Genomic DNA, 25,516 nt, shown 5'->3' with positions numbered 1-25,516 from the left:
TTTAAGTGACTCGGTACAATGGTGAGCACAATGCTTGATAAGTAGGGACGTGCTCACCCAGCCATGGATAGAACTAAATAATGAAGCAATTCTGCTGGAGCTTTTCTTTTGTTGGCGGCAGGCTACCTATCTGTAATACCCAATTCTGACGTGGCATTGTGCTTGCCACTCACCCCTTCATGTGCCATGCCGGCCTGTTAAGGCTATATGGGGGATCTTTGTATTTGTGGAAAGAGTGAAGAGTTTTCCATACCTGGGCAGTGTGCTCATGACCAGCTCCGGTTTGACAACAGAGGTCTCATTCCGAGTCAGTCAAGCGGTATTAACTTTCCATCAGTTGCGTAAAGCTACCTGGTCTGTCACTCCCTATGAAGCTTCGATCTTCTCGGCCAGTCATGCCCTCCCTTCTCTACGCTTGCAAAATGTAAACCGCCCTAAAGGAAAATCTTCCCTGGTTAGAAACATTTAGGCTGGCCTGCCTACGATCCATCCTAGGTTTAACCAGGCTGGATTGTGTGAGGAGCTCACAGATCTTTGAAAGATCTGGACAAAATCCCATCGGTGAGCTCCTCTGGCAGGCAAGGTTGCATTAGTTGGATCATGTAGCCCACATGCCTAAACAGCTTTTGTTCGGCCAGATAGAGGGGGCTAAACGAGCACGGCACGAGCTAGAGAAGAGATGGAGTGATGTGGTACAAGAGGATGTGGAGCTGAGTGGACTGGTACCAGTGGTGTCTAGATCGGCCTAATTGGAGGAGGCTCGTGAATGCTGCTGATGGGCAGTTGGAGGCAGCTGCCCTCCAGCAACAACGTGCAGAGCGCCGGGTGGCTGAAGCACAGCAGATTGGCACAGTACAGGGCACAGGTGGTGCATCGGCCATTCATTTCAGTCAGTGGACCCCTGGCACCTGGGTCTGCCCCATAACCTCCTACCAGCGGGCCTTCGACACTTCACGTGGCCTCAACATGCACATAGCCTGGCACAAGCGACGTGGTGAGGTCACCGCCACTTAGTGGCGAATGGCGGTTGTTGTGTCGACCTGCATGGGTGGTCTGTGTAATGTAAAGGAAGGGTTGTTGGCGGCCGCAAAGTCCTAAACTTTTTAATGAAAAACAAATGGAACAGGTTCCCTCCTGTGAACAGCACTTACTCCAACACAGCATCGAGAAACAACGCGCACCACGGTAACTCCCGGGTCGGCCGCAGCGAGATTCTAAACGGCACCACCTCTCTGTGCCGTCACGAGCGCCGCCACCACCGGCCTGTCCCCCATCCCCCGAACGCCAACGACGACACCCGGCAACCTACCCGCCGGAAAAAAATTCACGGTGCTCAAGCGGTAAATGTCGTGGGTTTACTCTCCAGCACGCAAAGCGGCGGGATCGAAAGCGGTCGCTCATCGGCCACGGTTTATAGCAGCAGCTGTCAGAGTCGGGATCGAACCCACGACCTCCTGTAGACCGGGCGAGGTAACATCTCATAGCCACTGTGGTGATGATGATGATGAGAGAGTGAGAGAGACGCAAGCTCCAAATATACGGCAGCAGCTGTCAGAATTGGGATCGCACCTACAACCTCCTGTAGGGCTGCACGGATTCCTCCAGTATAAACAAAAGTTTCTGATGGATGTGAAAGTGACGTAACCCTGTGAGCCCCACCCGGCACGGCCAATGGGAGACGTTTGTCACTTGAACGGAGTGCGGTCGTTTAGTTACTGCCGCTGGTGGTGATCACCAAGCGGGACGTCAAACTCCACTGTCAACGTTGTGGGTTTGCTCTCCCAGAACACAATTGGTGTGCGCTAAAGTAGTAACGAATTGAAACTAAACTCAACAAAAATTTTTTCATTTTACCAGGCGAGGACCCACCGACCTACGCAGCTATTTTCATAAGCGACCCGGCCATCACAAACGATAGCTCAATGACGCGGCGTTATCGTCGTCGTGCGTGAAAATCTCCAGCGAGCGGCTCTCTGAACACAACTGACGGGGGCGACGAGCCACGCGCTCGCACACGTGGACCCCGTGACGCTTGTGCACGACGTGGGGTTTTTTGTATTTGTTTGTCGCTGTAACGTTTTTACCCCGGTGCCCCCGACCACAAGTCTGTGGGAAAAGAGCTTCACAGCTTGTCGGATTCCTACCTCCAGCGTAAATAAATATTTCCGATTCGAATTCCGTTTGCACTCAGGAGGCAATCGACTGGCGGTAACGACGAGAGGCTCCTGCCAAGCGCCGCAGGGAGTAGGCAGATGACCTGCGGGCAGCGTTAAGACCACAGGAATCTGATGCGCGGTGAGGCCAGTGGGCGAGGTCCTTTCTGCGTCGTTTTTTTTCCCCACGAGTTTTTTTTTTGGGGAACCCCTTGCGACCGCATTGGAGGGCAGGGAGGCGGGCGCGAAGGGAAGGACTCTCGCGTTGTTACCGGGGCGAGGTCACTTCCTGGCTCCGGTCACCGCGGCTTTGGCGGGGAAGGGGAAGCGAAGGAAGCCGTCGGATTGCGGCGACCTGCCCGGGGGGCTGCCGTTGAAAAACAACGGCCTCGGCGCAAACTCCGTCTCCCCGGGGCGGCAGCGCGGAGGCGTCGTCATCATCCAGCTCCACGCGTTTCCCTCCGCGCCTTGCGACGTTCGCGGGGTCGACGTCGCTGCTACCAGGGGGGGGGGGGGGGTGGGGGAAAAAATGACATTACGTACAAAACGTCACCGTATGAACCTATCCCCATTTTCCCTGCTTGGTCGGTTCCTAACAAAGTTCAAACATATCATTATCAGAGTTGTTTCTTTTCGTTTGCATTTTTGACTGCTTGTGTTGTGGTTATTGCAAACATGATCCCTTGTATAAAGGTGTCAGTTTTTGTTGTGCCAGCCAAAAGGGTAAAAACCTATTCCTATATCTTGTTACTGGCAGAGGAGGTCTCATAATGTAAAGGCTTACCCCGAGCCCTCAATACTCCCTGATGGTGCGCTGTTTTTGAGTTGTACGCCTTTTGGCGTCTTCTGGTCCAACACCAGTGGAGACTAGGCTCTAAGAAAAGCCGTCTCGGGTGTGGACCAATCAAATTCAAGGACACTGCCAATATTATTATCAGAGTTGTCTCTTTTTTGTTTGCATTTTGACTGCTTGTGTTGTGGTTATTGCAAACATGATGCCTTGAATAAAGGTATCAGTTTTTGTGCCAGCTAAAAGGGTAAAAACCTATTACTAAAGTTCAAACGGCCCTACCGAATCTCACTATGAACGGCGAGGACGCCGCGCCGTTCGGAGCCTCCTCCTCCTCCGCGCGTCTCCCCTCATCGATAGCGTAGGATCGCAGGCGGAGGCGATCGTACGAGACCTGCAGTTTCTTCTGCTCCCGGTCCCTCTCCAGCAGTTTCTCGGCAGCCTCGTTGTACCTCTTCTTGAACTTGGCCAGCTCGCTCTTGGCAAGCGAGAACTGCCGCTTCAGAGTGGCGACCTCCGTGACCTTGTTCTGGATCTCCTGCTTGAAGCGGTCCTCAGACTGCACCCTGAGCCTCTTTGATTTCGCGGCCAAGTGTTCCTGATACAGTCTCTCCTGGTGCATCTGCGAGATGGAAAATTTGATGGAATGTATTTTTAATCGGTTAAAGAGCCGTACGCGCAAGGGGACTTACGTGTAGAAGAATAACTCGGTTAATCATGCCTCTGGGAACGACGAAGCTCCAAAAAAATATCGAAAGAATGAAAAAAATATTCATAATTTTCGATTTAAAGCTTTCGTGACTGCAGGGATTCATCTTCTGGGTTATTTCGGTAAGGTCACGTAGAATGGAGATAAAATAATAACAGAATTTATTCTGTAATAATAAAAAAATAAAAATAATAACAGAATAAATTCTGTTATTATTTTTATTATTTTATCTCCATTCTACGTGACTTTGCTGAAAGAACCCAGAAGAAAAATATTCATAAATCACGCAAATTAATTCAAGAGTGACATCTTAAACGCTGTACATGTTCTAAGTAGTGCCACCGATAATAGACGGACTAAATATTAACTGCGTCATTCCAATGGTGCTCGCTAAATAAAGAAGTGCCTCCAAGTCTTTTTGTCTCCGAGTTAGTCACTACTTATGTTTGGAGTTTGCACGTTCTCCCAGTGGCCGTGTGGATTTTCTCCAGGTCCTCTGGTTTTTCCCTCCCAATGTTTAGAAACAACATCTAACGCGTTTTAGAGTATTTGACTGCTGTAAATTTCCACGTGATGATAACAGCCGCTTGGGTTGGGCTATCATTCGTGATGGCCAGGTCGCTTCTGCAAAAAAAAGAGGTTACGTAGCTCAGTGGGACTTTATCCGCTAAAATATAAAACATTTCAGTTTGTTACTTTTTAAAAATAATTTTTATTTTTAAAAAGTCACCGATCCGTCGCCGATACCTGAAAGATCCAGAATGAAAGCGCCCGCGAACATATCTCCTGGATGACGTCCGGCCCTAGGCCCGCCAGCACCATGGACTTGTGCTCCTCGGGGGGGTTCAAGCAGACCCGCACCACGTCCAGGCTGCCGCGCGGCAAGGCGCCGCACGCCGGGCAGGCGACCGCCCCCATCTTGAACTCGCGTTTGCCGTCCTCGTCGCAAAAGAGGTGCGAGCAGGAGGTGACCCAGGCGAAGTCGCCAACAATGCGCCGGCACTTCCTCAAGTTGCACACCAGAATTTCTTCGTGCGCCGACATTTCCTCCCCGCCTGACCACTGGCCCCGGGGGGCCGCCAGTTCTTCTGTTCCAGTCGCCGCCGTTCTGGTTGAGGGAAACGAATCGCGGGTGAAACACGTTTAGCATGGAGTGCGCGAAATGCGTTCGCGTTTTTTTTTTGCGAGCTCCTGCCGTTTATTGACCGGCTGAGAGCTCCAGAGAGAGCACCGGGGTGCGGTCTCGTTCGTTAAGGGCGGCGAGAGATCTTGGTCAGCGTAATGACGGAAGCAAGTGAGGTAAAGTACGATGGCGAAGCAAACAGAATTCAGTTGGGAGAGCGACGGTTTTAGAGGATAAATTGCTGAGCAGGGGGAGTGTTCTGACCTGCGGTTTGGTGAGTGGGTGGATGAGTTTGTGGGTGAGTGAGCGAACTTGTAAGTGGCTGATGGGCTGGGTGTATGCACGTTGAACTTATTTCACACCGTACAGAGCGAACCGTGCTAATCGGAGGTATGGGTAGAGGACAAGAAACTAAACACAAAGACCAGTGCAAAAGAAATTAGTTTTCAATCAAGATGATTTTAAAATGCACAGTTTCAGTGGATTCCTAATAGCAGAAGGAAAATGGTTCCAGACGGACGCAGAAGCGCATCTGAACGTGCGCAACGCTTGCCCAAAAACCTCTGCGAGGGTGAGTGTGTTGTGACCTGCAGGGTGGTGGGGTGAGTGGATGGGTTTCTGGGTGAGTGAACTTGTCAGTGGCTGACTGGTTCAGTGAGTGTCTTGTTGTGCCTGCAGTTTGGTGAGTGGGTGGGTGAGTTAGTGGGTGAGTGAGCCTGTGAGTGGCCGACTGGCTTTAGTGTGCTGTCGTGACCTGCAATGTGGTGAGTGGGTAGGTGGATGCGTTCGTGGGTGAGTGAACTAGTCAGTGGCTGGTTGGCTCAGTGAGTGTCTTGTTGTGCTTGCAGTTTGGTGAGTGGGTGCAAGTGAATTAGTGGGTGAGTGAGCCTGTCAGTGGCTGGCTGGCTTAGCGTGCTGTCGTAACCTTCAATGTGATGAGTGGGTGGTTGGATGAGTGAGTTAGTGGGTGAGGGAGCTTGTCAGTGGCTGACTAGCTGCGCGAATGTGCTGCTGTGACCTGCAGTGTGGTGGGTGAGTGAGTTAATGGGTGAGTGAGCTTGTCAGTGGCTGACTGGCTGTGTTGAGTCCTCACCACTTGAGATTGGGACGAATTGGGGAGGCTTTCGTTCCAGAAGTCGATTGACAATGGCAGAGGATAATGACTGCATGCCACACTCAATGTGCCGTCTGTATTCATCCGTATTGTTAATGTATGAATACGCCTGTTGCTCAGGAAAGCACCACTGAGTCTCAACTCTTCTTCAGGAGGGGTCCTGCCAAGTTTGCACAAGAGGGGGCGATGTTGCTGTGATCCCCCCACTGAGCCATTTCCAGGTAATCTGTTAGCTTTGGGATGTGGTTCTGGCAAGTACCAGTTCCACTGTGTTTGTGGGTTTAGCTATGGGAGGGAAACTCGGAGGAAACCAATGGAGATCACACACATGCCACTCTGTAGTACAGAGAGTGATCACACAAACCATTGCCGGACAGCTGGGATCACTCCGTGTACAGTGCTGTACAGTATCTATATGTGTAGGGGCCATCCCTTTCGTGCGTACGCAAAAATCCGTCAAAACCTGACCCCGTACGCACGCGGGCTTTTTACACACCCCCCCCCCCCCCCACCTGCCTACGTACGTTCGCCTGACGCATCACCCCCCCACCCCCTAGAATCCTGTAGAACGGCCGATATGTAATCCACGCAGAAACGATCAATTATTAATATTAACGTGTTTAAGCAAACAGATAGTCCACCGCCGGCTGCATTATCGAGGCTTCAACCCCCCCCCCCCTGTTTTCTATGCGTACATTGTGAGTAGACCCCCCCATACGCAAGCGTACGCATTTTAGGTAACCCCCTCCATGACAACGAACTAAATGGATGGCCCCGTATCGGGAAAAATCGGAGGACCCTGAGACAAATCCACGCAATCAACATGGGGAGAGAGACGCAGACTCCAAATATACAGCAGCAGGAGCAAGCGTGCTCAGGGCCTGGGCGCAAACCGACGATCTCCTGTAAGCCAGGCGAGGTAATTAACATCTCCTAGTCACCTTGATGACAACAGGCGAGGTAGTTAACATCTCCTAGTCACCTTGATGACAACAGGCGAGGTAGTTAACATCTCCTAGTCACCTTGATGACAACAGGCGAGGTAGTTAACATCTCCTAGTCACCTTGATGACAACAGGCGAGGTAGTTAACATCTCCTAGTCACCTTGATGACAACAGGCAAGGTAGTTAACATCTCCTAGTCACCGTGATGATGACAGGCGAGGTAGTTAACATCTCCTAGTCACCATGATGATAACAGGCGAGGTAGTTAACATCTCCTAGTCACCATGATGATAACAGGCGAGGTAGTTAACATCTCCTAGTCACCGTGATGATAACAGGCGAGGTAGTTAACATCTCCTAGTCACCGTGATTATGACAGGTGAGGTAGTTAACATCTCCTAGTCACCGTGATGATAACAGGCGAAGTAGCTAACATCTCCTAGTCACCGTGATGATAACAGGCGAGGTAGTTAACATCTCTTAGTCACCGTGATTGACAGGCGAGGTAGTTTACATCTCCTAGTCACCTTGATGACAACAGGCGAGGTAGTTAACATCTCCTAGTCACGGTGATGATGACAGGCGAGGTAGTTAACATCTCCTAGTCACCGTGATGATAACAGGCGAGGTAGTTAACATCTCCTAGTCACCGTGATGATAACAGGCGAGGTAGTTAACATCTCCTAGTCACCGTGATGACGACAGGCAAGGTAGTTAACATCTCCTAGTCACCGTGATGATAACAGGCGAGGTAGTTAACATCTCCTAGTCACTGTGATGATAACAGGCGAGGCAGTTAACATCTCCTAGTCACCGTGATGATGACAGGCGAGGTAGTTAACATCTCCTAGTCACCGTGATTATAACAGGCGAGGTAGTTAACATCTCCTAGTCACCGTGATGATAACAGGCGAGGTAGTTAACATCTCCTAGTCACCGTGATGATGACAGGCGAGGTAGTTAACATCTCCTAGTCACCATGATGACAACAGGCGAGGTAGCTAACATCTCCTAGTCACCGTGATGATAACAGGCGAGGTAGTTAACATCTCCTAGTCACCGTGATGACAGGCGAGGTAGTTAACATCTCCTAGTCACCTTGATGACAACAGGTGAGGTAGTTAACATCTCCTAGTTACCGTGATGATAACAGGCGAGGTAGTTAACATCTCCTAGTCACCGTGATGATGACAGGGAAGGTAGTTAACATCTCTTAGTCACCGTGATTATGACAGGCAAGGTAGTTAACATCTCCTAGTCACCGTGATGATAACAGGCGAGGTAGTTAACATCTACTAGTCACCGTGATGACAACAGGCGAGGTAGTTAACATCTCCTAGTCACCGTGATTATGACAGGTGAGGTAGTTAACATCTCCTAGTCACCGTGATGATGACAGGCGAGGTAGTTAACATCTCCTAGTCACCGTGATGATAACAGGAGAGGTAGTTAACATCTCCTAGTCACCGTGATGATAACAGGCGAGGTAGTTAACATCTCCTAGCACATTCCAAACACTGCACAGCAATCGAATCGCTGGGGATGGGAGGGGGGGTGTAAAACGTCGTATTTCCAAGCAAAGTAAAATGTTGTGGACCCCATGAGGCTGATGAAAGTTTCGCCCTCACGAAAACGACGCTGGGTCGTGGCTCACAGGACGATACCAAATAAAAAATAAAATAAATGAATTAAATCCATCGCCTTGAATAAAGGTGTCAGTTTTTGTGCCAGTTAAAAGGGTAAAACCTATTCTTATATCTTGTTTCAGGCAAAGGAGGTCTCATAATGTTAATGCTCACCCCGAGCCCTCAATGCTCTGAGAGTGCGCTGTTTTTGAGTTGTACGCCTTTTGGCGTCTTCTGGTCCAACACCAATGGAGACTAGGCTCTAAGAAAAGCTGTCTCGGGTGTGGACCAATCAAATTCAAGGACAGTGCATATTATTATCAGAGTTGTCTTTTTTGTTTGCATTTTGACTGCTTGTGTTGTGGTTATTGCAAACATGATGCCTTGAATAAAGGTGTCAGTTTTTGTGCCAGTTAAAAGGGTAAAACCTATTCTTATATCTTGTTTCTGGCAAAGGAGGTCTCATAATGTTAATGCTCACCCCGAGCCCTCAATGCTCTGAGAGTGCGCTGTTTTTGAGTTGTACGCCTTTTGGCGTCTTCTGGTCCAACACCAATGGAGACTAGGCTCTAAGAAAAGCTGTCTCGGGTGTGGACCAATCAAATTCAAGGACAGTGCATATTATTATCAGAGTTGTCTTTTTTGTTTGCATTTTGACTGCTTGTGTTGTGGTTATTGCAAACATGATGCCTTGAATAAAGGTGTCAGTTTTTGTGCCAGTTAAAAGGGTAAAACCTATTCTTATATCTTGTTTCTGGCAAAGGAGGTCTCATAATGTTAATGCTCACCCCGAGCCCTCAATGCTCTGAGAGTGCGCTGTTTTTGAGTTGTACGCCTTTTGGCGTCTTCTGGTCCAACACCAATGGAGACTAGGCTCTAAGAAAAGCTGTCTCGGGTGTGGACCAATCAAATTCAAGGACAGTGCATATTATTATCAGAGTTGTCTTTTTTGTTTGCATTTTGACTGCTTGTGTTGTGGTTATTGCAAACATGATGCCTTGAATAAAGGTGTCAGTTTTTGTGCCAGTTAAAAGGGTAAAACCTATTCTTATATCTTGTTTCTGGCAAAGGAGGTCTCATAATGTTATTGCTCACCCCGAGCCCTCAATGCTCTGAGAGTGTGCTGTTTTTGAGTTGTACGCCTTTTGGCATCTTCTGGTCCAACACCAATGGAGACTAGGCTCTAAGAAAAGCTGTCTCGGGTGTGGACCAATCAAATTCAAGGACAGTGCATATTATTATCAGAGTTGTCTTTTTTGTTTGCATTTTGACTGCTTGTGTTGTGGTTATTGCAAACATGATGCCTTGAATAAAGGTGTCAGTTTTTGTGCCAGTTAAAAGGGTAAAACCTATTCTTATATCTTGTTTCAGGCAAAGGAGGTCTCATAATGTTAATGCTCACCCCGAGCCCTCAATGCTCTGAGAGTGCGCTGTTTTTGAGTTGTACGCCTTTTGGCGTCTTCTGGTCCAACACCAATGGAGACTAGGCTCTAAGAAAAGCTGTCTCGGGTGTGGACCAATCAAATTCAAGGACAGTGCATATTATTATCAGAGTTGTCTTTTTTGTTTGCATTTTGACTGCTTGTGTTGTGGTTATTGCAAACATGATGCCTTGAATAAAGGTGTCAGTTTTTGTGCCAGTTAAAAGGGTAAAACCTATTCTTATATCTTGTTTCTGGCAAAGGAGGTCTCATAATGTTAATGCTCACCCCGAGCCCTCAATGCTCTGAGAGTGCGCTGTTTTTGAGTTGTACGCCTTTTGGCGTCTTCTGGTCCAACACCAATGGAGACTAGGCTCTAAGAAAAGCTGTCTCGGGTGTGGACCAATCAAATTCAAGGACAGTGCATATTATTATCAGAGTTGTCTTTTTTGTTTGCATTTTGACTGCTTGTGTTGTGGTTATTGCAAACATGATGCCTTGAATAAAGGTGTCAGTTTTTGTGCCAGTTAAAAGGGTAAAACCTATTCTTATATCTTGTTTCTGGCAAAGGAGGTCTCATAATGTTAATGCTCACCCCGAGCCCTCAATGCTCTGAGAGTGCGCTGTTTTTGAGTTGTACGCCTTTTGGCGTCTTCTGGTCCAACACCAATGGAGACTAGGCTCTAAGAAAAGCTGTCTCGGGTGTGGACCAATCAAATTCAAGGACAGTGCATATTATTATCAGAGTTGTCTTTTTTGTTTGCATTTTGACTGCTTGTGTTGTGGTTATTGCAAACATGATGCCTAGAATAAAGGTGTCAGTTTTTGTGCCAGTTAAAAGGGTAAAACCTATTCTTATATCTTGTTTCTGGCAAAGGAGGTCTCATAATGTTAATGCTCACCCCGAGCCCTCAATGCTCTGAGAGTGCGCTGTTTTTGAGTTGTACGCCTTTTGGCGTCTTCTGGTCCAACACCAATGGAGACTAGGCTCTAAGAAAAGCTGTCTCGGGTGTGGACCAATCAAATTCAAGGACAGTGCATATTATTATCAGAGTTGTCTTTTTTGTTTGCATTTTGACTGCTTGTGTTGTGGTTATTGCAAACATGATGCCTTGAATAAAGGTGTCAGTTTTTGTGCCAGTTAAAAGGGTAAAACCTATTCTTATATCTTGTTTCTGGCAAAGGAGGTCTCATAATGTTAATGCTCACCCCGAGCCCTCAATGCTCTGAGAGTGCGCTGTTTTTGAGTTGTACGCCTTTTGGCGTCTTCTGGTCCAACACCAATGGAGACTAGGCTCTAAGAAAAGCTGTCTCGGGTGTGGACCAATCAAATTCAAGGACAGTGCATATTATTATCAGAGTTGTCTTTTTTGTTTGCATTTTGACTGCTTGTGTTGTGGTTATTGCAAACATGATGCCTTGAATAAAGGTGTCAGTTTTTGTGCCAGTTAAAAGGGTAAAACCTATTCTTATATCTTGTTTCTGGCAAAGGAGGTCTCATAATGTTAATGCTCGCCCCGAGCCCTCAATGCTCTGAGAGTGCGCTGTTTTTGAGTTGTACGCCTTTTGGCGTCTTCTGGTCCAACACCAATGGAGACTAGGCTCTAAGAAAAGGTGTCTCGGGTGTGGACCAATCAAATTCAAGGACAGTGCATATTATTATCAGAGTTGTCTTTTTTGTTTGCATTTTGACTGCTTGTGTTGTGGTTATTGCAAACATGATGCCTTGAATAAAGGTGTCAGTTTTTGTGCCAATTAAAAGGGTAAAACCTATTCTTATATCTTGTTTCTGGCAAAGGAGGTCTCATAATGTTAATGCTCACCCGAGCCCTCAATGCTCTGAGAGTGCGCTGTTTTTGAGTTGTACGCCTTTTGGCGTCTTCTGGTCCAACACCAATGGAGACTAGGCTCTAAGAAAAGCTGTCTCGGGTGTGGACCAATCAAATTCAAGGACAGTGCATATTATTATCAGAGTTGTCTTTTTTGTTTGCATTTTGACTGCTTGTGTTGTGGTTATTGCAAACATGATGCCTTGAATAAAGGTGTCAGTTTTTGTGCCAGTTAAAAGGGTAAAACCTATTCTTATATCTTGTTTCTGGCAAAGGAGGTCTCATAATGTTAATGCTCACCCCGAGCCCTCAATGCTCTGAGAGTGCGCTGTTTTTGAGTTGTACGCCTTTTGGCGTCTTCTGGTCCAACACCAATGGAGACTAGGCTCTAAGAAAAGCTGTCTCGGGTGTGGACCAATCAAATTCAAGGACAGTGCATATTATTATCAGAGTTGTCTTTTTTGTTTGCATTTTGACTGCTTGTGTTGTGGTTATTGCAAACATGATGCCTTGAATGAAGGTGTCAGTTTTTGTGCCAGTTAAAAGGGTAAAACCTATTCTTATATCTTGTTTCTGGCAAAGGAGGTCTCATAATGTTAATGCTCACCCCGAGCCCTCAATGCTCTGAGTGTGCGCTGTTTTTGAGTTGTACGCCTTTTGGCGTCTTCTGGTCCAACACCAATGGAGACTAGGCTCTAAGAAAAGCTGTCTCGGGTGTGGACCAATCAAATTCAAGGACAGTGCATATTATTATCAGAGTTGTCTTTTTTGTTTGCATTTTGACTGCTTGTGTTGTGGTTATTGCAAACATGATGCCTTGAATAAAGGTGTCAGTTTTTTTGCCAGTTAAAAGGGTAAAACCTATTCTTATATCTTGTTTCTGGCAAAGGAGGTCTCATAATGTTAATGCTCACCCCGAGCCCTCAATGCTCTGAGAGTGCGCTGTTTTTGAGTTGTACGCCTTTTGGCGTCTTCTGGTCCAACACCAATGGAGACTAGGCTCTAAGAAAAGCTGTCTCGGGTGTGGACCAATCAAACTCAAGGACAGTGCATATTATTATCAGAGTTGTCTTTTTTGTTTGCATTTTGACTGCTTGTGTTGTGGTTATTGCAAACATGATGCCTTGAATAAAGGTGTCAGTTTTTGTGCCAGTTAAAAGGGTAAAACCTATTCTTATATCTTGTTTCTGGCAAAGGAGGTCTCATAATGTTATTGCTCACCCCGAGCCCTCAATGCTCTGAGAGTGTGCTGTTTTTGAGTTGTACGCCTTTTGGCATCTTCTGGTCCAACACCAATGGAGACTAGGCTCTAAGAAAAGCTGTCTCGGGTGTGGACCAATCAAATTCAAGGACAGTGCATATTATTATCAGAGTTGTCTTTTTTGTTTGCATTTTGACTGCTTGTGTTGTGGTTATTGCAAACATGATGCCTTGAATAAAGGTGTCAGTTTTTGTGCCAGTTAAAAGGGTAAAACCTATTCTTATATCTTGTTTCAGGCAAAGGAGGTCTCATAATGTTAATGCTCACCCCGAGCCCTCAATGCTCTGAGAGTGCGCTGTTTTTGAGTTGTACGCCTTTTGGCGTCTTCTGGTCCAACACCAATGGAGACTAGGCTCTAAGAAAAGCTGTCTCGGGTGTGGACCAATCAAATTCAAGGACAGTGCATATTATTATCAGAGTTGTCTTTTTTGTTTGCATTTTGACTGCTTGTGTTGTGGTTATTGCAAACATGATGCCTTGAATAAAGGTGTCAGTTTTTGTGCCAGTTAAAAGGGTAAAACCTATTCTTATATCTTGTTTCTGGCAAAGGAGGTCTCATAATGTTAATGCTCACCCCGAGCCCTCAATGCTCTGAGAGTGCGCTGTTTTTGAGTTGTACGCCTTTTGGCGTCTTCTGGTCCAACACCAATGGAGACTAGGCTCTAAGAAAAGCTGTCTCGGGTGTGGACCAATCAAATTCAAGGACAGTGCATATTATTATCAGAGTTGTCTTTTTTGTTTGCATTTTGACTGCTTGTGTTGTGGTTATTGCAAACATGATGCCTTGAATAAAGGTGTCAGTTTTTGTGCCAGTTAAAAGGGTAAAACCTATTCTTATATCTTGTTTCTGGCAAAGGAGGTCTCATAATGTTAATGCTCACCCCGAGCCCTCAATGCTCTGAGAGTGCGCTGTTTTTGAGTTGTACGCCTTTTGGCGTCTTCTGGTCCAACACCAATGGAGACTAGGCTCTAAGAAAAGCTGTCTCGGGTGTGGACCAATCAAATTCAAGGACAGTGCATATTATTATCAGAGTTGTCTTTTTTGTTTGCATTTTGACTGCTTGTGTTGTGGTTATTGCAAACATGATGCCTTGAATAAAGGTGTCAGTTTTTGTGCCAGTTAAAAGGGTAAAACCTATTCTTATATCTTGTTTCTGGCAAAGGAGGTCTCATAATGTTAATGCTCACCCCGAGCCCTCAATGCTCTGAGAGTGCGCTGTTTTTGAGTTGTACGCCTTTTGGCGTCTTCTGGTCCAACACCAATGGAGACTAGGCTCTAAGAAAAGCTGTCTCGGGTGTGGACCAATCAAATTCAAGGACAGTGCATATTATTATCAGAGTTGTCTTTTTTGTTTGCATTTTGACTGCTTGTGTTGTGGTTATTGCAAACATGATGCCTTGAATAAAGGTGTCAGTTTTTGTGCCAGTTAAAAGGGTAAAACCTATTCTTATATCTTGTTTCTGGCAAAGGAGGTCTCATAATGTTAATGCTCACCCCGAGCCCTCAATGCTCTGAGAGTGCGCTGTTTTTGAGTTGTACGCCTTTTGGCGTCTTCTGGTCCAACACCAATGGAGACTAGGCTCTAAGAAAAGCTGTCTCGGGTGTGGACCAATCAAATTCAAGGACAGTGCATATTATTATCAGAGTTGTCTTTTTTGTTTGCATTTTGACTGCTTGTGTTGTGGTTATTGCAAACATGATGCCTTGAATAAAGGTGTCAGTTTTTGTGCCAGTTAAAAGGGTAAAACCTATTCTTATATCTTGTTTCTGGCAAAGGAGGTCTCATAATGTTAATGCTCGCCCCGAGCCCTCAATGCTCTGAGAGTGCGCTGTTTTTGAGTTGTACGCCTTTTGGCGTCTTCTGGTCCAACACCAATGGAGACTAGGCTCTAAGAAAAGGTGTCTCGGGTGTGGACCAATCAAATTCAAGGACAGTGCATATTATTATCAGAGTTGTCTTTTTTGTTTGCATTTTGACTGCTTGTGTTGTGGTTATTGCAAACATGATGCCTTGAATAAAGGTGTCAGTTTTTGTGCCAATTAAAAGGGTAAAACCTATTCTTATATCTTGTTTCTGGCAAAGGAGGTCTCATAATGTTAATGCTCACCCCGAGCCCTCAATGCTCTGAGAGTGCGCTGTTTTTGAGTTGTACGCCTTTTGGCGTCTTCTGGTCCAACACCAATGGAGACTAGGCTCTAAGAAAAGCTGTCTCGGGTGTGGACCAATCAAATTCAAGGACAGTGCATATTATTATCAGAGTTGTCTTTTTTGTTTGCATTTTGACTGCTTGTGTTGTGGTTATTGCAAACATGATGCCTTGAATAAAGGTGTCAGTTTTTGTGCCAGTTAAAAGGGTAAAACCTATTCTTATATCTTGTTTCTGGCAAAGGAGGTCTCATAATGTTAATGCTCACCCCGAGCCCTCAATGCTCTGAGAGTGCGCTGTTTTTGAGTTGTACGCCTTTTGGCGTCTTCTGGTCCAACACCAATGGAGACTAGGCTCTAAGAAAAGCTGTCTCGGGTGTGGACCAATCAAATTCAAGGACAGTGCATATTATTATCAGAGTTGTCTTTTTTGTTTGCATTTTGACTGCTTGTGTTGTGGTTATTGCAAACATGATGCCTTGAATGAAGGTGTCAGTTTTTGTGCCAGTTAAAAGGGTAAAACCTATTCTTATATCTTGTTTCTGGCAAAGGAGGTCTCATAATGTTAATGCTCACCCCGAGCCCTCAATGCTCTGAGTGTGCGCTGTTTTTGAGTTGTACGCCTTTTGGCGTCTTCTGGTCCAACACCAATGGAGACTAGGCTCTAAGAAAAGCTGTCTCGGGTGTGGACCAATCAAATTCAAGGACAGTGCATATTATTATCAGAGTTGTCTTTTTTGTTTGCATTTTGACTGCTTGTGTTGTGGTTATTGCAAACATGATGCCTTGAATAAAGGTGTCAGTTTTTGTGCCAGTTAAAAGGGTAAAACCTATTCTTATATCTTGTTTCTGGCAAAGGAGGTCTCATAATGTTAATGCTCACCCCAAGCCCTCAATGCTCTGAGAGTGTGCTGTTTTTGAGTTGTATGCCTTTTGGCGTCTTCTGGTCCAACACCAATGGAGACTAGGCTCTAAGAAAAGCTGTCTCGGGTGTGGACCAATCAAATTCAAGGACAGTGCATATTATTATCAGAGTTGTCTTTTTTGTTTGCATTTTGACTGCTTGTGTTGTGGTTATTGCAAACATGATGCCTTGAATAAAGGTGTCAGTTTTTGTGCCAGTTAAAAGGGTAAAACCTATTCTTATATCTTGTTTCTGGCAAAGGAGGTCTCATAATGTTAATGCTCACCCCGAGCCCTCAATGCTCTGAGAGGTCTCATTATATATATATTTTTTTTAATGAATCAAACCCGTAAGCCAGAAACACGAAAAACCAGATGTCGGTCATAAACAGGCCATATATATAAAGAAATAATAAAACTCTCAAGGCGAGGATGTAACAGCTATCGGCGAAAATCCCCAGATGAACAAGAGTTTGATGGGCCCCTTAGGAAAGGTCCCTCCGAGGTCAGAACACCAAGAGAGCAGACACGGAGACGCCAACAGGGTAAATCGTATACATATTATTTTCCTTATTTGCCAGTAAAACAACAAAAAAAATTAAAAGGCAACAACAAGAATAAGATAAAATTAGCGATCCTAACGCATAAAAAGGAGCCGTTTCAGCATTGAAATCAGCTCATCAGCCCTCGGGGCCAGCTCAACAGAAGAAGACTCATCTCAACTCATCTCAGCAGAAGACCCGCTCAACTCATCTCAGCAGAAGACCAGCCATCACCGACGCCGGAGACGCCTCTACAACTCGCCGAATTGGCGAGTGTCGCCGATTGGCGTCCCGCTGCCGCTGTTAGCGGCCAGCGCCACCACGAGCGAATCGTGAGCCTGCAATCTACAACCGCCGACGACGGAGCACCAGCGTGCCAGCTGCTCGCAGACGCACTGCGCGCATTACCTACCGTCCGCGTACAACCGCGCCGCTGCGGGCGTGCTTCTAACGCCGTCTACCAGACGGTCATCGCAGCTACAACAACGTATCTACTCATTCACGAACGTCCGTCGAGTCCGAACCAACTACTGAAAGAAGAATCAACTGATACGTATGATACACTGCCCCCCACTACACGACAAACCAGACGTCTGCTTGACGCAAAGAATCGATTCCGAACATTGGCCTACTCTTTCACCACTCATACCATTCAACACACACACACACACACGGGTCATTAACAAAGCCTAAAACCTCAAGCCATTGAACCATCCGTGATTGTGGAAACATCGCAACGACCGAGTGAATAATCCATCGTTTTTAAGAGTGTTCATAATTTTCCTCTGTAATATTGTGCTGGGGCTGTAACCGCATAAATTACCAACTGACCCATTAACAAGGATTAATTCTTGGCACCTCACCACGGAGCACCGCTCGCGGGGGTGAAGAGCATGCTCAACCGGTTCCCTGTCAGGGATCTGGCCACAATTAATTAAAAGATTGGCCCGAGATAAGGATCTAAAAAGGAAACATCGCCACCCATTGAGTCGCGTTGAGAAGTCGATTAGAAATACTTGAGTCGTTCGTTAATATTTTTCTTTCTACATAATCTTGCTGGTATCCACGAATGAAATAACGAATTCAAAAGCATATTTGTGCCTCCAAGAATAATACTGGTTGGAGTGCCCTTTCAACGAGTAGCGTTGCATAATAATCAGTCATCCTATTGTTAAAAGCGTGACAATAATTGCATTAAGGGCCGCGCATGATCAATGACCGAATGCTGTGTTGTGTGACAATTCAAGTAACGGAGCATTGCGGCCATCGAGTGGTGTTGATAAGGTAATTAGAAGTATTTCAGTCGAACGCTTTAAATTCATAATCGTTATGAATCAATGAACGAACATCAACGTGGTACTGTGCTGACGATTTAAAGCATAATAACTTCGCATATCAGAATGTATTAAGGATTGGATACGAATCAAAGACCAAGTGCCGTGTTGTGTAACAATTCAAGTATACGAGTTTGCATATTATAAAGTTAAGGTTTGATAGAATAGTTCGCATGTTTTTAATCTCTCTTTCAACAACCGATCGATTGCGTTACGCGTCGGGAATTAACCACAGGTGCCGCTATCGAGGTGAAACAACGCAATCGTGATGTTATCATGTTAACGCTGTGTTGAAATTCCAAATGCCGAGATTGAGTTTTCATATTATCCAAAAATTAAAGTTAGCTAGAAATAAAATTGATTAAAGCAGAAGGTTTGTGTGTGATTCTTCCTGAAATCCTGCATAATATTGTTCTGCGTATGAGATCTGAATCCTGGGGACCTATCATAAGCACACTATCACCACACATAATCCATAACACACATAATTCATAATGTTCAATCGAGAGTAATCGTATCCTTATCGATAATACGGAATTAAAGAGCAGAGTCGAATCGACTCTCTCTCATTCACGCTCACAACGTCTGCGTCACTGCATACGATTAATTGCATTATTCCAATTCATAACACAATCCTTGTCACCGAGGCTCGACCTTATAATCCATAACGACCTGCATTATCATAACCACGCCCACTCGCATAAATTAATACGATTATCTCTCGAATCAGTAGAATTTATGTGCATAATTACACCAATTAACATAATTTCGGATAAATTATGCAAATTTCAAATTTCATTTAATTTTCATTATTTTCATCAATTTTCATAACACCTATATATACAACAATGCCCGGCCAGAAAAATTGCAACCGCAACAACCCAATGGTCTTATGAACACCCAGGTGCAATAAACGCTCATGCGCCGCCCATACGGCCTTGCATCGCAAGGCGGATGGCACGACGATTTTATGTTGACACGAGTCAGCATCCCAATGCATCAACAAGCCGTGCTTCATGACGAATGAATTAAATTTGCCCTGTCTTGGAGTTGCATTATTCGCGTGGCGACGCAACCTCAATAACGACATGTCCTCGCTCTGGTGCCGACCCCATTCGGCCAAAGTTAGCCCCAGCAAATCGTCACTGGCCATTGGATCTGCATGATCCAACATCGGCGCTGAGGCGGCGGGAAGTGCGGCTGACACCGTTGTGAGAGGCGCGACCTGCGCAGGCAGTGGCGGCTTACAACGGCCCGAGCCCAAAAAACACGCACATTTTTGAGCCAGCGGGAGGCAAGACAACGCATCGGCATTCGTGTGTTGTGCACCCCTACGGTAAGTGATATTGAAATCGTAGTCCTGAAGGACTTCGAGCCACCGAGAAAGCTGCCTGGACGGTTGTTCAGCCCGCAGAGCGTACTGTAAAGCCGAATGACACCGTTGTGAGAGGCGCGACCTGCGCAGGCAGTGGCGGCTTACAACGGCCCGAGCCCAAAAAACACGCACATTTTTGAGCCAGCGGGAGGCAAGACAACGCATCGGCATTCGTGTGTTGTGCACCCCTACGGTAAGTGATATTGAAATCGTAGTCCTGAAGGACTTCGAGCCACCGAGAAAGCTGCCCGGACGGTTGTTCAACCCGCAGAGCGTACTGTAAAGCCGAATGATCAGATCGCACGGTAAAATGCTGACCATACAGGTACGGCCTGTATTGCTGAATAAAAAAAACAATGGCCAGCAGCTCACGTCTGGTCACACAGTATCTTTGTTCAGCAAGAGACAAGACTCTGCTACCATAGGCAACAACCCTTTCAATGCCATCAACTTTTTGGGACAGAACACCCCACTTCTGACACCAGTTGTAGTGTTGTAAGGACGAGCAGACTTCTTTAGGAGGCACACTCTGTTTATTGTATTATTTCCTTATACAACGCTTAACACACACAGAGGGATATTCGGTCCCCTCACCCGATACCCTAGGGAGGTACAGCCTCCGGACCTGGCGGGACTCACACGTCTACCGCTAACCTCCTTGATACCTAAGGAGGTACAACCTCCTGACTTGGCGGGACTCACACGTCTACCGCTATCCTAGTCCTCCGGCTAGGACCTAGGGGAGGCTATCTGACCCACCGCTGGCCCGGTGGGTCCTGACCACTGGGTATGCCGAGCCTTAGCCCTTAGAAGGGCTGAAAGGCTGGTCCAGGGTCCTAGCTAGGCTTCAGCCCAGTCTTCTATCTTCGTGCAGGGAGAGAACTCCCCGAGGTCCGTTGGGTCACCTGTCTTATACTCCTTCGTGGCCAGGTAGAACCAATCATACATTCACACGTGGAACCGTCTGATTGGCTCGTACCAAACCCTGGCCACGATCCGTTTCACCTCGACTGACCCCAACCGTTGTACCCAGGGGTAATGCTGCACTGCCCTGGTGGCAATGCAGGTTACACAACAGAGCGTAGTTAACACCTCTACACATACATGGAAGCCATCTAGCACTGCTAAAGTGAGAACAATTAAATGTAATCTTTGGGGCCATCCCTTGACATGATGAGGCTGTCTCTTACAAGTGCTGTTAACTTGTGTCCTAACAGACGAGGATGATGATGACAATGATGACGATGATTTTGATGAGTACGAGTGGGAAGATTGAGCTGGCGAGGCTGCTACCTACCCATGTCTCTCCGGACCCCTCCGCCTCTCCACGTTCCAGGATAACGTTAAATGTTATCCGTGCCCCTCTCACCTTCAAACCAAGATTCATCTCTCACCGGCTTAGCCTGTCTTTACCCTCATGCCTCCACCTGAGTGACACCAGCATGGGCATCGTGTGTCCACCATTGATGTGAGCACCACCAGGGCCTCTAGACCTGCATCAGAAACTTGCCCACGACAGGCCCCCTTAATCCTAGAGAAAGAAAAATAGAGATCAACGTTTTTCAAAAGTAAAGCGTTTTAGCGCAACGTGTGGTTGAGCCTTTCAGCTGCACACACTACATGAGCATTTAACACTTTTTTTCGTTGGGGGTTCTTATCAGTATCGATTTCTCATGTAATTAAGCATTCATTGAATCTAATATGAAATAATATATTTATTTGAATGTGTATGAAATGGGCTCAAGACCACTGCAACATTCACTGCAATGTTATAATTGTTGTTTTAAATTGCGGCAATTCATCTAATCACGAGGTGTAACTAGTGACATCATTGTTACACCTATATCAGAGAGCCACCTTGCATTTTTCGTTTCACTTAATTTGGATTCGACCAACTCTGAGAGTGAAATATAAGTAGCACATGTCAGATGACTGACACGCATTGAACTGCTCTAATGGAGCACAGGAATGTGCTGGTTAAGTGTGACCTCTTGAAGAGATGCCAGAAGATATTCTCGTGGTGTTTCTCGTGGCATCTTTCCTAATTAAGACATCGATCTGCTGCCAGTAGGAATTTCCCTGCCTTGTGTATTGGCTTCGATATTCCAATTCGGAGCATTAGTTATGCATGCAGAAAAATAGTAAAATAAAAAATACAACTGCACATTAAACATGTGCTCAGACACATTTGGCTAATCAGGGTGGAGTCTAAGGTGAAACTGGCTGTTTCCTACTGGAAAATTGATTAAGCAACTGCACTCTTTGCTTGACTGTAACCATTTCTGCGTAAAAAAATTGCATTGTCTAAGCGTATCAGCTTTCCCTGTTCCTTGGCTGTTTCCTCTGAGTCTGGCTTTTTTGTGCCTTTGCCCAAGGCCTTGCCATCTGCATGTCTCCATCACACCCGCGTTTTGAATGAGAGCTACACTTTCCTTGCTATTGAAAAGGTCACCTGCATTATAACTTAATTTTGGTCTTGCTCTGGATCTAAATAATATAATTCCTAAGTTCTGTAACCAAGTAGGTTTGGTAAACAGGACTTATTGGGTACACAACTTCTGATGTGTTCTCTTTACATTTTGTATCTTGCTGATTGAGTATTCTGAGCCAAATTTGACGGGTCACCAAATGCTCAAATGTGGGTTTGGTGGTCCTTATCTCTGTTAGCACCTCCGAGCTAGTTGTGGAAACTCCATATGCCATTGTTGGGGCCATTCCTGTCTATAGCACCATCACAATTGAGCTTCTAGTAAGTGGAACTTGGTCAACTATGTATTTGGAGTCAAGCACTCTTATCCCCTGGCCAGTTAATGTTAAACATGATGGCATTCTGTGACACAAGATGTGTTCTTTTGATGATCAAAGCAGCCCCTTAATGCTTAGAGTTATTTGGTTTTAAAACTTTTGACTGTGACATTTTAAGCAAAGGTGTCCGACAAATAGCTAAAGTATGCCACACAATGAGTGTGGAAATTAACTGAAACATTCACAAATAAGATTGTTGTTTTGATTTAAAGCTGTCGTGACTGCAGGGATTCATATTCTTGTTTCCCTTCTGCGAGACTTTACCGGAAGAACCAAGAATATGAATCCCTGCGTTCACGAAAGCTTTAAATCAAAATGTATAAATAGTGTTATTCTTCTTGATTTGAAGCTTTCGTGACTGCAGGAATCCATACTCTTTGGTTCTTTTGGTAAAGTCATCAAGTAGTAGTTACAAAATAAAATAAATCACGACGTTTCGGGTGCAACACAACAAGCGACCGTCATTTTATTTTATACCTACGTGACTTTACCGAAATAACCAAAGAGTACGGTGTTATGTTGATTGCGTGCACAGTATAATAATAATACGCGAGTCTAGTGTCCTGTTTGTCAGTTAAGTTTATTTACATTTGAGCCGTGACATTGCCCCAGCCATACAATCTACTGTCTTGTTTAAACAGAGTTGGCGTCGTCCCTAGTTCCCATTGCATCACGTGGCTGTTATGGTTAAATTAAGGACATTTGTTTGATCCCATGTATACGGAATTTAAGTTGTTGCATCTTCACTGGTGAGATGGAGTTGTCTTCTAATCTGAAAGTTAAAGATGTATGCTGGACTTGTTATTCTTGAAATGTTGGTATTTTTTTTCATTTGAACGCTCAATTTTTATGAGAGGTTTATTTTTTTTCTCAATTAAGCCAACTTGCAGATGATATCCAGAATGTGAAAACTGCATGGCAATAAATTACACTTCTAATGCTGCTGTGTGTAAATAGTTATTTGTGAAGCTAGTTCATTTTAACCACAGCTTGCAATATTCACAAGCAACAAGTGATTGTGCACCACTGCCAATGCAGTATCACCAAATATTTGCTTTAGGATTTTTTATCGACCACTTCAGCCCAATTTTAAAAGTGTAGTGACGCAGTTCGGAGACAGCAGTAATTGGAGGCACCTTTATTCCACACACAATGGGGACCACACGCACCCTACGTGGGTGTACACTGTGTATATATCTCAAACAGAACCGTCTATCGTCAGCGCCACTGTCTAGCTAGAAAAGTTGGCAGGCTGTCTTAGCTAGTGGCGTCCGGCGACGGCGAAGACGGCTGCGACGATGGTGGCGAGACGACAGCACGGCGAGGGAAGCCGCTTCCGGCGACAGCCCCGAGCTCTCGCCCGGGGCTCCCTCTTATCCCCCCGCCGTGGCCTGGCTCCGTCCTGGCCACGCCCCCCCTTCTGGAAGCTAAGAGCAGTTCCCAGGGCTTCCAGATGGACCCCTCCATGAACTCTGTCCTAGTGGTCTTCCCCCCATGTGTACTGTCGCCTGCTGACGTGTGTACTGCCGTACACTGTATTTATCACTTTCAGTCAGCAGACTGCGCTATTACGCTACATTTGGAATGTGCTAACCCAGCGGCCCCCAACCTTTTTGGCACCAGGGACCGGTTTCGTGGAAGACAATTTTTTTCACGGACCGGGGGAGGGGGGGGGTCATCATTGGGTCTTTTCAAAGAAGCTCTCCAGCGACGTTTGTTTATTACACATTGTGGCTACTCGGGGTTAGAGCTTGTGGGCTTACTCCTTGTGGCTACTAGGGGTTAGAGCTTGTGGGCTTACTCATTGTGGCTACTAGGGGGTTAGAGCTTGTGGGCTTACTCATTGTGGCTACTAGGGGTTAGAGCTTATGGGCTTACTCATTGTGACTACTAGGGGTTAGAGCTTGTGGGCTTACTCATTGTGACTACTAGGGGGTTAGAGCTTGTGGGCTTACTCCTTGTGGCTACTAGGGGGTTAGAGCTTGTGGGCTTACTCATTGTGGCTACGATGGGTTAGAGCTTGTGGGCTTACTCCATGTGGTTACTAGGGGTTAGAGCTTGTGGGCTTACTCATTGTGGCTACTAGGGGTTAGAGCTTGTGGGCTTTATACCAACACTGTGACTGAGACAAGTGCGCAGTGCGGGAAAGAGGCGCGGATGGAAGTGGTAAATAAAATAATGGGGGCGGGCCACACGCGGACTCACCGCTCACCTCCTGCTGCTGTGCGGCCCGGTTCCTAACAGGGGGTTGGGGACCCCTGTGCTAACCTACCAAGCAGGGTAGGTAAGCATTCTCATTCGTGAGATTCGATATTTCAAAGTCCGTATTTGTGGCGTCCATTGCATTAAGACGGGCAAAGTGCGTGTAATTTGGAGACGGACAAAGGCATCTCGGGGATCACAGATAGCTTGGTGGTGATGGCTATGCTGTACGTAGCCTCTAATCCAGCACCGCAAAGGCAGTGAGGGTGGCTGGACCGCACACGTTTTGCGAAAATCCCTTCCCATGGACGTCGAGGAGGTGCCACTCCCCGGCACGCCGGAAGAAGGCAGTACAGCAAAGTGCAGACTAAATATTGTAGGTCCCTTCTGTATGCGTGTATGTTGAACTTCTTTTGCACGGTACGGAGCCAATTGTACGAATTGGAGGTATCAACACTCATTAACTTAATTTGCAGAGGACTGCAGAGCTTGGCTAATTGTTGGTGTTGGCTCACAGCCTGTATGCCTGAGGTTGCTCAGCGATGGTGAGATGCAATTTGCATTGAATGATGACGCGATATGAAACTAAACATGAGTATTATCAATAGGTGATGTTTTAGTGCGTTAAACGGTGGCTGGATCACACGCACTCAGAGGTTCTGATTTGTAATCATGTTGAAAAGCGTGTCACTAAATTTCTGCCAGTAGATGAAGGCGCTATTTTAGTCAGTATTGGCGATGTAATGTGGGTTAAAGCTTGCACACCAATTGGAGGCTTTGGAAGATAAGCCTATAGAGGTGTTTCACGATAACATGCCACGTCACTTTCATGCAGTACAGAAGCAGCAGCTCGCCTGCGTTTAAGTGACTCGGTACAATGGTGAGCACAATGCTTGATAAGTAGGGACGTGCTCACCCAGCCATGGATAGAACTAAATAATGAAGCAATTCTGCTGGAGCTTTTCTTTTGTTGGCGGCAGGCTACCTATCTGTAATACCCAATTCTGACGTGGCATTGTGCTTGCCACTCACCCCTTCATGTGCCATGCCGGCCTGTTAAGGCTATATGGGGGATCTTTGTATTTGTGGAAAGAGTGAAGAGTTTTCCATACCTGGGCAGTGTGCTCATGACCAGCTCCGGTTTGACAACAGAGGTCTCATTCCGAGTCAGTCAAGCGGTATTAACTTTCCATCAGTTGCGTAAAGCTACCTGGTCTGTCACTCCCTATGAAGCTTCG

The 25,516-nt window shown here is 46.1% G+C and overlaps 2 protein-coding genes across 3 annotated transcripts in view; both read right to left on the bottom strand.

Moving 5' to 3' along the window:
* The window catches only part of LOC142917354 (uncharacterized), a 661,949-nt gene that overhangs the window by 581,929 nt on the left and 54,504 nt on the right, over positions 1–25,516 (bottom strand). The window lies entirely within an intron of this gene.
* Positions 1,088–4,762, bottom strand: LOC142917366 (E3 ubiquitin-protein ligase CCNB1IP1-like). Of its 2 annotated transcripts, none has more exons than XM_076062003.1 (3): positions 4,400–4,762; positions 3,226–3,565; positions 1,088–2,650 (listed from the first exon to the last, which is right to left on the bottom strand). In XM_076062003.1, exons 1-3 carry the CDS (start codon positions 4,694–4,696, stop codon positions 2,436–2,438), a joined length of 852 nt encoding a protein of 283 aa, XP_075918118.1. In that variant the 5' UTR covers positions 4,697–4,762; the 3' UTR covers positions 1,088–2,435. The 2 variants fall into 2 exon arrangements, with proteins under 2 accessions (XP_075918118.1, XP_075918119.1); XM_076062004.1 differs by having other exon boundaries at positions 2,562–2,650; positions 3,236–3,565.

The sequence above is a fragment of the Petromyzon marinus genome, unplaced genomic scaffold (genome assembly GCF_048934315.1).
Source record: "Petromyzon marinus isolate PM22_M1 ecotype Great Lakes invasive population unplaced genomic scaffold, UKy_Petmar_22M1.pri1.0 PM_G_Scaffold_47, whole genome shotgun sequence".
Lineage (NCBI taxonomy): Eukaryota > Metazoa > Chordata > Hyperoartia > Petromyzontiformes > Petromyzontidae > Petromyzon > Petromyzon marinus.
The sequence above is the reverse complement of the archived record's forward strand: the minus strand, read 5'-3'. Positions and strand labels throughout refer to the sequence as shown.